The sequence below is a fragment of the Ictalurus furcatus genome, chromosome 13, assembly GCF_023375685.1.
Source record: "Ictalurus furcatus strain D&B chromosome 13, Billie_1.0, whole genome shotgun sequence".
NCBI classification, from domain to species: Eukaryota; Metazoa; Chordata; class Actinopteri; order Siluriformes; family Ictaluridae; genus Ictalurus; species Ictalurus furcatus.
Genome location: NC_071267.1, coordinates 5,575,799 through 5,588,712, shown reverse-complemented (window position 1 = coordinate 5,588,712; position 12,914 = coordinate 5,575,799). Strand labels below are relative to the sequence as shown.

At 38.5% G+C, this 12,914-nt stretch overlaps 1 protein-coding gene across 1 annotated transcript; it reads right to left on the bottom strand.

Moving 5' to 3' along the window:
• Window positions 1-4,885: 4,885 nt before the first annotated feature.
• Window positions 4,886-8,128, bottom strand: LOC128617298 (tubulin alpha-1A chain-like). Its single transcript, XM_053640377.1, has 4 exons — window positions 7,978-8,128; window positions 6,329-6,551; window positions 6,074-6,222; window positions 4,886-5,990 (listed from the first exon to the last, which is right to left on the bottom strand). Exons 1-4 carry the CDS (start codon window positions 7,978-7,980, stop codon window positions 5,010-5,012), a joined length of 1,356 nt encoding a protein of 451 aa, XP_053496352.1. The 5' UTR covers window positions 7,981-8,128; the 3' UTR covers window positions 4,886-5,009.
• Window positions 8,129-12,914: the final 4,786 nt, after the last annotated feature.

Sequence of the window (12,914 nt, the reverse complement as noted above, 5' to 3'; positions counted from 1 at the left end):
AAGTTGTGTGGTATGTCTCGACATGTTACGTCTACTTTTTTCCGTGTGGTGCCTAAAAGCATGAATTTCACATCTACACCGCATTTCTGTCTCAGTGTGGGTTATTTTAGTGCAATGTAAGCGTAATACTTTTTGGACCACTTAATTCTATCAATTTTAATATTTGATTTAAGTTTCTCATAAATGTCTAATAACACATGTAAGTTTTCCAAAATTGCCAGATTGCTAATAGTGTTTCCTTTTAGATAATACGGCAGAGAACCGAGAGGAGCCACCAGGCCAGCTAGCTAGATAGCTAATTATCTGGAAAATTGAAGTAAGGGTTTTAAAAGTATTTTAAATGGTTAGGTTTATTGGTTTTCTCACTCGACCTGGATTTTGTTATATTTTAGAATTTTTGCCGGGAAAAAGATAACTTGTTAATTTATGTGATTAATGTTTAACGCGTTAAAACATATTAACACACGTTAACACAAATAATGCAGTATGTAATTTTCCCCACTTCCTGTGGCGCTGGCAGATTATGGCCATGAAATGCATTTTGTCTTATATTTTAATTGAGTCGTGCATTATTATGTTCTCGAATATTCGCTGACAGTTTAAGTGCAAGTGAACACACCTCAAAAACGCGCAATTTCTTGTTTAAAATTAAACGTGCACCTGCGCGCGCAGCTGAATCTCGTGTGGAAATTCCGTGACGCGCATGTTACACTCTTCTCTAAATGAAGACGGTACAAAGAAAATATCAGCCAACACAGCAAGAAACAGCTGGGAAGAAGCGCTTTGAACGTTTATTTCCTAGTCAGGTATTATATTAACTGTTCATGTTCACGTATCATGTAATGACCATGTGTTTGAAGCAGGACTGGACAGTGTGAGCGTTTCACTCGCATTTGCGACTAAAAATAGATGCGTGCAAACTTTGAAATGTTTTTAGGAGCACGAATGAGCGAATAAAAAGTATTACAAAAGCAGCCCCTATTTTTATTCAACAGAAATGTTGATAACAATAATGACTCTGCCACTGCACTGAACCAGTGCTGTTCGCTGAAGAAGCGAAACACGTGATCCACTCGTCAGGGTAATGGGCGCTGTAGACACCACTACCAACAAAGATGCAATTACAATGCATTATAAATGGGCTTTAATGGAAATGTTACCACAAATTCTAGTACTATTGTACGGAGCCCCCCTAGTGTCAGGTAAGAAAATATATACAGCCATGTGTAAACCGTGCCCTCAGATTAGTAATCCGTGCCCTCAGATTTGTAAACCGCACGCACCGCATTAAAGTTGGGTTCATATTGGACAGTCGCTGTACATTCGAGCTTCTCTCTTCTATTTCTCAATAAATAAACACACAAAAGGACATAATGTGTATTGTCTTAATAACGTGAGTGAACATAGAACCAATAGAACTGAATATATTTAAAAATTTTCTCCCGTTAAAGCAGTTAAATACAGTTGCCCAGGTCATGCACTTTTTAGACGGTCCCTTACTGACTCCATTACTATAAAGCACTGATGACCTGCGTTTCCCAAAGATTGGCTTCCGCGGGCTTTAATGGGAGAAGATTTTTAAAAATATATTCAGTTGTACTGGTTCTATGTCTACTCAATTAGGGCATCTCTTCAGGGAGGAAGAAGACTAGGATCAGTCCAACTGAGGCTGTTGATAGGCTTGTGCATTTCCATAAGGTAAAACTCACAATACTGTTGCGAAGTCTTTGTGAATTGTATTATTATTATTATTATTATTATTATTATTATTATTATTAGATACTTGAAGGAATCAATTACCCAAAAATGTAAATGTGCTGATAATGTACTCATTCTCAAGTCAACCATGATGTATGTGACTTTCTTTCTAAATTCGAGCTCTGCAGGACAATAGAATGCAAGTGCCATCACTTTGAGAGTCCAGTTAGACAGTGTCACAGTAATCCACACGACTCCGGTCAATCAAGTAACGTCTTCTAACATGAATCGATAAGTTTTTGTAAAAAAAACAAACCGCTAATCAAAATGCTTTTAACTTTAAATCTGTGCCACTTGTCAACTCTTTGAATAACAGTTCTTTTATTACTGTGACGCTGTCTAAATGTACATTTTGGACTCTCAAAATGTCTTACAGAACCCGAATTTCCTTTGAAAATTCTTTGTGTTCGGATGAAGAAAGAAAGTCATATAAATCTTTTGTGGCCTGAGGGTGTATCATCAAACTTCCTTTTTTGGTTGAAATATTCTTTTTATGAAGTTGTCCTGAAGTTGCCAATAATACATAAAGAATGATACAAACTGGTTTTATTTTGCACATATTGAATTAAGAAGGTTTGATGTGTTTCTTAATTATGATTATAGCACATTTTTCATCACAAAGTCGGAATATGTTAAGCACCACATTTCATGGATTTCATTTTACACATTTCATCATTGCACATCATAATTGGTGTATTTTTTTAAAAAAATGTAATCAAATTTTTATTGTTGCTGTTTTTTTTTTCTAGTCATCCAGTATTGAAAGCCATCTCAGTGCCAGGGAGGGTCGCCAGCCGTATCTACTGGCATTAGGAAGGATCAAGGTCAGGATTGACAAATTCTACATGGTTGTGGATAAGCACATCATCCCTTGCACAGGAACCAGCTCCGTGAGTGCTATAGATGAACTCTTCAAAGTCCACTATGTGTTCAACCTGTCGTATGAGGGAGCCCTTGTCAACATCTTTACCTTCCTGCAGACTACAATCTACAACATTGATGTTGGTCTTACCAGTGAGTCTCCCAGAGTCAAGGAATTGCGTGCAAAGCTTTTGGACTAGGTTAAATATTAGTGTTTCTGTTGTCAAAGTCGGCAGGCAAATAGCCACGAGAGTCACGCACAGTTTCTATCCTTTGTTAAAGTTTAAGTTATTATGTGCGTAGGGTGGCTGTAGTGGACAGTTTTGTCGACAAACTTTTCACAGAACATTTCTCAGAGCATCACCATGCATTTAAAATACACAGATGTGACTTGGGTGAACTTGTAAAAGCCCAGAGTTGGAAGTTCTACAGGCCTTTTGATCTACAGAGTCCATATGGGTCAGATGATGGTGAATATATTGTACCTCAATTCATGCTGGTTTGTTACATCTAAGATACTGTGTTGAAAATAAAAGTCCAACTTGATACAGCAACTGGTGTGTTAGCTGTTCTTTTATTGACGAGTACACACATTTTAAAGGTATGCATTTTTAGGCGTAAAGGGTGTAGATTACATTTAATTACCTCAGTCTGGGCATGAACATTATTTAGTGTTGAAAATAAGTCCTTTAGTGTTGAGCTATTGACACATTTAGTGTAGATTCAATACTTGCTTGGTGTAAATGGAGCCTGTGAGGAGTAAAAATCTACACCAATGGTGTTAACAGTGAACACTTTCATAATGTTGAAAAAGCACTGAGAGTGTAGAAGGAAAAAAAAGACTACTTAAAGTGTGAATTTAACTCTATTTAGTGTGGACCTATATAAAATCTGGATAAGTGTTAATTAAAGTGTGAATATAAAAAAATTTGGAAAATTTGCTGTGTGTGATCAGTTAATCAAACAGACTGTCAATCAGTGATTCTTTAGCATTTAAAAAAAAAATACAATTAACTAGTATATATATTACCCAGCCAACATCAGCAGTTAAGTCTGGTTAGCTATGACCAGCTTGACCAACACTGACCAGCTAAGACCAGCCTAACCAGCTAAAAAAAGTGGCCAAAACCCCTAAAGCCAGCCTGTTCTGCCAGCTATGACCAGGCTGGGAGACCAGCTAAGACCAGCCAACCAGCTTAGGCTGGTTTTAGCTGGTTTTTTTTCAGCAGGGACTTACTGTGCCTATTGTCCTGTTTTAGTAGTATTGTACTGTCCTGTGTTGTTAGCACACAACTTCACGTGCACTTTATGTAAAAGTGTAGATCTTATTTAGTCCTGTGTCGTCTCGTGGTTAGTGTGTTGTTTTAAGTAGCACCATGGTCCTGGAGGAGTGTTGTTTCGTTTCACTGTGTACTGTACCAGCTGTATATGGTTGAAATGACAATAACGTGAACTTGAACTTGGTATTTGATTGGAGAAAAAAAACCCTAACAATCCTAAACATAAGGAATACCATTCCGTTTTCAGTGTTTGCTCCTAAAAACAAAAGAGCAGGAGTTTGTTTTCTAACTCATCGTTTTCCACGTCATATTAATGAGAAACCCAACCTAGAATTAATAGAGACAGCAAGCACTGGACTCCAAAATGGCTATCATGTCATCTAGACATGATACTGTCATGTCACTGTCATTTATTTTTCTAACTCATCGTTTTCCACATCATATTAATGAGAAACCCAACATAGAATCAATGGAGACAGCAAGCATTGGACTCCAAAATGGCTTTCATGTTATGTAGACATGATACTGTCATGTCACTGTCATTTATTACTCATTCCACAGTAGGTTTCAGGCTCAATTCCTTCCTATTATGCATGCAATATCTGAGTAAAAATTATCTTAAAATAAATCATGTTACTGTGAAGTCTTCTACCCAATTGACTAGAAAAACCACCATTTGTGTTTGAAAGAATCAAGAATTTGTGAGACACACAGTATATAAGCACAAGCCTTTTACTTATACCAAATTATTTCCATAATATAATCATGTTTGTTGTAAAGCCTGGCTGGTTAGCTTTAGACATTTTTTTCAGTAATGTGTAAAGTATATATTTGCTTATGGAAAAATGTTTTGCTTTAGAAAATATGTATTCTTTTATATATATATATATATATATATATATATATATATATATATATATATATATATATATATATATATAATTAATTATTTTTTTCCAATTTAATACAATTAAAAGACAACCAAATGTTGGAACTTGAAAGGAGCTTTATTTCTTTATGTTTTTGCTTACAGTGTTATTTAGTTTGTTGTAAAAGGTCCATTTCATCTTACACCAGACAATGACTTCCTTCAGGAACAGGAACAGTATTTTAATACTCCTCTCCCACGTCCTCTCCTTCACCTTCAATGGAGTCAACACCAACTTCTTCATAATCCTTCTCCAGGGCAGCCATGTCCTCTCTGGCTTCAGAAAACTCGCCCTCTTCCATACCCTCACCAACATACCAGTGCACAAAGGCGCGCTTGGCGTACATCAGATCAAACTTGTGATCAAGACGAGCCCAGGCCTCAGCAACAGCTGTGGTGTTGCTCAGCATGCACACAGCCCTCTGCACCTTGGCCAGGTCTCCACCTGGAACCATAGTGGGAGGCTGGTAGTTGATGCCCACCTTGAACCTAGTGGGACACCAGTCCACAAACTGGATGGTGCGCTTGGTCTTGATGGTGGCGATAGCAGCATTCACATCTTTAGGCACCACATCACCACGGTACAGCAGGCAGCAGGCCATGTACTTGCCGTGACGTGGGTCACATTTCACCATCTGATTGGCCGGCTCAAAGCAAGAATTTGTGATTTCAGCCACAGAGAGCTGCTCATGGTAAGCTTTCTCTGCAGAGATCATTGGAGCATAGGTGGCCAGTGGGAAATGAATACGAGGGTAGGGCACCAAGTTGGTCTGGAATTCAGAAAGGTCGACATTGAGGGCGCCATCAAAACGGAGAGAGGCCGTGATGGAGGACACGATCTGACCAATCAGCCTATTCAGGTTAGTGTATGTAGGGCGCTCAATATCGAGGTTTCTATGGCAAATGTCATAGATGGCTTCGTTGTCCACTATGAAAGCACATTCGGAGTGCTCTAGGGTGCTGTGGGTGGTCAGGATGGAGTTGTAGGGCTCCACCACAGCAGTAGACACCTGGGGAGCTGGGTAGATGCAGAACTCCAGCTTGGACTTCTTACCATAGTCAACAGACAGGCGTTCCATCAGCAGGGAGGTGAAACCAGAACCGGTTCCACCACCGAAGCTGTGGAACACCAGGAAACCCTGGAGACCTGTGCACTGGTCAGCCTATAAAGAGAATTATATAATAAATTTATTCATATTATTCTGTTATATTTGTAATTAACAGTAGACAGTTTGCTGATACTCACCAGTTTGCGGATCCTGTCCAAAACCAGATCAATAATTTCCTTGCCAACGGTGTAGTGACCGCGAGCGTAGTTATTGGCAGCATCCTCTTTTCCTGTGATGAGCTGCTCAGGGTGGAACAGCTGGCGGTATGTTCCAGTGCGGACCTCATCTAAAGGAAAGTCCATATAAATTAGATTATGACCCAGACCACCACAGACCCATTAGCTTTATTTCATTAACAGGCAAAGTCATGCACCATAAGATCTCAATCTTACCTATGACTGTGGGCTCCAGATCCACAAAAACAGCCCTGGGGACATGCTTTCCAGCCCCAGTCTCACCGAAGAAGGTGTTGAAGGAATCATCTCCACCTCCGATGGTCTTGTCGCTGGGCATCTGTCCATCCGGCTGGATGCCGTGTTCAAGACAGTAGAGTTCCCAGCACGCATTGCCAATCTGGACACCAGCCTGACCAACATGTATAGAGACGCACTCACGCTGTGGGAGGACAGAACACAGTTAAGAAAAAGAAGCATTTCTGAATTAGACAGTGATCCTAAATATGCCCTGCGATGGACTGGTGTCCCACGCACACCCAGTCCTGCAGATCCACCTCACCCCTGACCAGGACAGAGTGTTACTGAATATGAATGAACAAAATGAATAATTCCTAAGTACAGATAGCAAAGATATTATCCAGATATAACCAAAATCTATACAATTGCTGAGAAATGATCTGTACTTATGCAGCAGTCTGTTGTCACCTGGAAATTGTGATCTCATGATCATTTTACTGGTGGCATCCGTATCTCTTGGGAGTCTCTATCCGTCCGTTTTAATTTTGTTTTTGTTTTAGTTTTAATTTTCTACACAAAGACGAACCATTTCTTTTTAGGTCAAACTATGTGTTTCTGTTGTAGATAGAAACATGGCACTTTTACTTTACATTTATATGACATAGGTTATGCTTGGGTCATTTTGACCGAAGAATAAAAGGAAGTTTGTTCGTTTCAGATATTAGTTTATTATTTTCTGCTCATCTGCCTAAAGTCAATATGCCCAGTGCATCAATTGCTAAGGGGTTAATGGCTGCTGTAGTCGCTCCAGCATTAATATTGCATGGCCACTACAGTCCTGCAAGGTGATATATCTTTTGCTTATAATATTTCTGCGGATTTTCCCCAACAATACCGACTTTAACACCAGAACAAACCTAACGGAGCGTTAAGAAACCAATATGTCTGGGATGGCGCTGGAGATCCTTTTCCTCTGGTAACATCATGACAAGTGTGGAGCCGGTTACACCAAGGGTGTAGATTTGCATATGGACAGTAGGGACATGTCCCTTCCAATATTTTGGGAGGGCAGAATTTTAGAATTTAGAATCTTTTAGTCTTTGATCTGTTGCTTTGTATAATTTGTATTTAAATGTATATACAGATCTTAATGTAAATATAGATGTTATATTTTAATAAACCATTTGGTTGTCAACATTAAACAGTCCTTTTTTTCCGGGGTGGGTGGGTGTCCCTACCAATATTGAGACCCAACACCCTTGGGTTACACCCACATTATTCAGCGTACACTGCACTCTGTGTCCTTCTGTTGGCTCGCATTGCTGTCTGCATCACTTCCCAAGCACACACATCATTCCCTTGCATTCCTGAATGTATTTAAAAACCTTTAATATATACTTGGCTCTATTTGACTTTCTAATATAGGCTCAATTTTCATTAGGTCTGTGCTGGCTACACAGCGACCTGTGATTCAACTAATGGGCTATTATTGGTTTATATATATATATATATATATATATATATATATATATATATATATATATATATATATATATATATATATATATTATATTATATTATATTTTATATATTTCTATTTCATATAAAACAGGGGGGAAAGTGCTCACCATTGTTCCTAACAGGTTTGATGATGTCTCCGCGGAGAAATCTTACAGCTCGACAACTAACGGGTCGATGTAAGAAGAATGACTTTTGACTGCGGGAGCCTCCCAGTTTATTGATGCGTCGCCCTGGCAACAGCGTCTCCTGCATTCCTTTTGGTCGCGCTGGAAATGATGGCTGCTTACTATTGGATAAAAAGGCACTGCGAGGAAAAGATTCCTCCCACAGCTTTACCCAGTTACCATCTCAAACACTGACACAGCCGTTTTATTATACGTTTATATGTACATACTACTTAACATGCTGATAGACTCGTATTTTTTGTTTTATCAGATTCATTATTATATCACATTAATGTTTCTGTATTGAATTCGAAGTAGAACAGCTGAGATGATTAGGTGTAAAAGGCTGTAATATTGACTTGTGCCCCACTTTTCTACTCTATTATTTAGGTAAATATATATATATATATATATATATATATATATATATATATATATATATATATATATATATATATATATATATATATATATAAATAAAGGAATAACAATCACTGGAACTTTCTCCTGCTTTTTGATAGAGATTGTCAATATAGTGTTCTCTTACACCATAACTGATGGGATGATATGTTACTTAAAACATCTGATCTTTGATCACCATATTCTATTCAAAGAATTGTTTCCTGACAAGAGGTTGATTCCCAAGCATCACTTGATGATACACTATCCGAGATGCATAAAAAAATGGCCCTCTTATCCATATGTGGTGCATGTGATTTGAATCTAAGCACCATATTTTCAAAAGATGTGGCAAAAATTTCAAGAATCTCATTAAATCATTAGTAAAGCAACATCAACGTCAATTGGCATTTAACTATGATAATGGTTGTTTTAGAAGGTTTGAATTTGGTCCTACAACATCAAAAAAAAATCTGTAACTTGCAAGGTGGGGAAGAACTCAGTCAGACATTATATTTAGAAGCCTGTTTGAGTGTTACAAGTAAAAAGTGTGTCAGATGTTATGGTACTGAGTATCAGGTTGGTTTGTTCATATGCACTGGATGTACCTATGATCTCCTTGTGTTCAAAAAGATCTGTGAGATAATAATATATGAAGAGAGTGCTTTCATAATTTCCTGTAATGTAAAAACGATGTACTATGATGACCACTTCAATGCATACTGTATAGAAGATGACCAAATGGATGATTTTCTGTCATCTCTGTGAATGAACGGACACATTTTAAGCCATTTGACAAGCAGTGCTCTAATGAGAATAATCAAAGCGAGTAGTGCCCAATTGTTATATTTATAAAGACTTGACTTGAGGGGTCAGTAATGTCAACACCCTTGAAAAAATAAAACTATTATAAAGCAATCATTTTTTTTTTCTTTATTTGCCTTTTAGATTTGTAATCATTTAAATGTAATGTTAATTGTGAAGTAGCATATTAACACTTTATGGTGTTAGAGGCAACTCATTTTATAGGATGCAATTAACACTGAGAGTTAATGAATTACTCCTATGAGAATTAATTTCTAACACTACACACTGGTGTTGAGAAACTAACACTTGAGTAGTGTTAAATTTCAACTATGCAAAGAGTTGATGTGAACTCTATTAAAGTGTTAAATGGTGCACTTATATAGCGCTTTTATCCAAAGCGCTTTACACTGTGTCTCATTCACCCATTCACACACACACACTCACACACCAATGGTAGCAGAGCTGCCATGAAAGGAGCTAACTTGCCATCGGGAGCTACTTGGGGTTCAGTGTCTTGCCCAAGGACACTTGGCGAGTCATGCAGGCTGGGAATTGAACCGCCAACCCTATGATTAGTGGATAACCCGCTCTACCACCTGAACCACAGCCGCCCCAATGCCAACACTTTAAAAAGTGTTAAAATGACACTGTGGAGTGTGGACCCCTCTGGACACTTTAAAAGTGTTGAAATTAACTCCAGTAGAGTTGATTTGTTTCTGTGGATTTTGCTGTTTACCTACCAAAAGTGGTCCAAGGAAGGACAACAGGTGAAGCAGCGACAGGGTCATGAGCACCCAAGGCTCACTGATGTGTGTGGGGAGCGAAGGCTAGCCTATCTTGTCCGATTCCACAGAAGAGTTACTGTACCACAAATTACTGAAAAGTTCATGCTGAGTATGATAGAAAGGTGTCACCTGGGGAAGAGATGGTACCAGGATGCACTATGGAAGAAGGCAAGCCGGGGGAGGGAGTATGATGCTCTGGGCACTTTTCTACTGGGAAACCTTGGGTCCTGGCATTCATCTGGATGTTACTTTGACACATACTACCTACCTAAACATTGTTGCAGACCAAGTGCTCCTTTTCATGGCAACGGTATTCCCTAATGGCAGTGGACTCTTTCAGCAGGATATTGCGCCCTGACACACTGCAAAAATTATTCAGGAATGGTTTGAGGAACATGACAAAGAGTTCAAGGTGTTGAGTTGCCCTCCAAATTTCCCCGATCTCAATCCGATCAAGCATCTTTGGGATATGCTGGACAAACAGTCCGATCCATGGAGGCCCATGGAGCTAGGAGGAGCTTAGTATAGCCACCTTGTATGCAGAAACAGATCTTGATGTACTTGCTGTGCTCATGAAGATGAGAATACCATGCAGGCTGTGACATGGGTGAATAGTATCCTGTCATCTGTTTTATTTATTTATTTGTTTATTTATTTACAGTTGTGTGAAAAAAATAAGTACACACCATTTTTTTTTTACATAGTTGGACAAGCAAACATTTGATCCTCTTTGAAACAGTGCCTATTAATCAAGGTGATACACTCTATGAAATGACACATAAAATTGACATTTTGTAGTAATTTTCACCATGTAAATTAACAAAAAAAACACAGAACCATCATATGGAAAAAGTAAGTACGTCCCTACATTTATCACACCTTCAAATCTATAAAATTAGAATCAGGTGTTCAAGATTAAGTGCCAGTGATTAGAAGCTGGTTAGGGAGTGCAGGTTTCTGGTGTTCCCTTTGTTATTGAGGTGTGTGGTGTCATCATACCAAGATCTAAATAGTTATGTAAGGCCTTCAGAAAAAAAGGCTGTGGATACCTATGAGTCTGGCAAGGGATTTAAAAAGATCTCCAAATTATCTGAAATACATCACTCCACTGTAAGGAAAAAAGTGGCGCAGATTTCAAACGACTGCCAGTTTGTTTGTCTGCCAGTTTGCCAGTGTCTGCTACTGCCAGTTTGTCTGGCCATCCCAGCAAATTCAGCCCAAGAGCAGACCGTCTGATGCAAAAAGAAGTCTCCAATAATCCCAAAATTTCATCACAGGATCTGCTAGTAAGTCTTGCAACTGTTAGTGTCAAAGTGTATGCATCTACAATCAGAAAGAGATTCCACAAATGTGACCTGCATGGGAGGCGTGCCAGGAAATACAGTTTGCCGATGAGCATATAGGCAAAGACTAGGCCTTCTGGAATAATGTGCTCTGGACAGATGAATCAAAGATAGAGTTGTTTGGTCACAGTAACAGCAGACATGTTTGGTGCAGACCAAAGACAGCTTTTTAGGAGAAGCACGACATACCAACTGTGAAGCATGGTGGTGGAAATGTTATGGTTTGGCGCTGCTTCACTGCTTCTGGGACGAGACAGCTTGCACTCATTGATTCAACTATGAATTCTGCATCATATAAAAGAGTGCTTGAAGATAATGTGAGGACATCTGTTTGATAGTTGAAGTTGAACCGAAAGTGGACCTTTCAACAGGATAATGATCCTAAGCACACTAGCAAATCCACCAAGGAATTGCTCAAAAAGAAGAAATGGAGGATTATGGAATGGCCTAGTCAAATCCTGGATTTGAATCCCATTGAAATGTTGTGGGGGGATTTGAAATGGGCAGTACATGCAAGAAAACCCTCAAACATTTTGCAGCTGAAAGAATATTGCATGGAAGAGTGGTCAAAAAATTTCAGCAAGCCCAGTGGACAATTATGCAAAACGCCTGCTAAAGGGCACAATGCTAGCTTCTGAGGCCAAGGGTGTACTTACTTTTTCCACAGAAGAATATCACATCTATTGATATTTCTGTTGAATAAATAATTGAAAAAGCAAATTTTACTTGTGGTTTTGTTCACGTGTATCAACTTTATTAATAGACACTGTTTCAAAGATGATCAAATGTTTGCTTGTCTAACTATGTCAAAAAAGCCAACAATTTCCATGGGGTGTACTTATTTTTTCACCTGACTCTATTTTATATCTCATAACAGTAGGTTTAGCTCACCTAACTTTTGTAATTATTAGTAGAACTGATAGAAATGAGTGATGAAACATCTTCAGGGTTATAAAGCATGATCAGACGCATTACTAGGAGACATTTCAAAATGATGCATGAACAGAGTAGGAAAATACCATCCATCAGTGCCGGGGTGATCCTTAGTCAGTCTGCCTTCGGCCTTGCGTCATCGTTGAGTCCCTACGTTTACCTAACACACTGCAGGGAAACCTGACTGCACACAGATAACACACAGCAAACTGCTACAAAACCCCACATTGCCGTCAGCCAGCAGTACACATGTCTTTTCATTGTCCATTGACGTCATTAGTTAACGTTCACACCTCTCTTACCCCTTCACTGTTTACAAACAAGAGAATGAATTCTGTTATCAGGCAGTAATAAGCGCTTCATGTGCTTGGAAAGCTGTAACTTGTTTGTTCTTATTTCATTCTTGTTTTGATTATTATTATTATTATTATTATTATTATTATTATTATTATTATTATTATTATTATTATTATTATTATTATTATTATTATTATCACAAAGGTGAATATCACAAGCAAAAAGGCCACATGTCTAATAATAATAATTATTGGTGGCTTAGTGGTTAAGGCTCTGGGTTACTAATCAGGAGGTCGGGGGTTCAAGCCCCAGCACT

Bases quoted from the DNA above. Each gene is read 5' to 3' on its own strand.
- LOC128617298 (XM_053640377.1), bottom strand. The intron at 6,223-6,328 runs GTAAGATTGAGA...ACTTTCCTTTAG, and splicing joins TCTGGAGCCCACAGTCATAG to ATGAGGTCCGCACTGGAACA. The intron at 5,991-6,073 runs GTGAGTATCAGC...TTCTCTTTATAG, and splicing joins TGGACAGGATCCGCAAACTG to GCTGACCAGTGCACAGGTCT.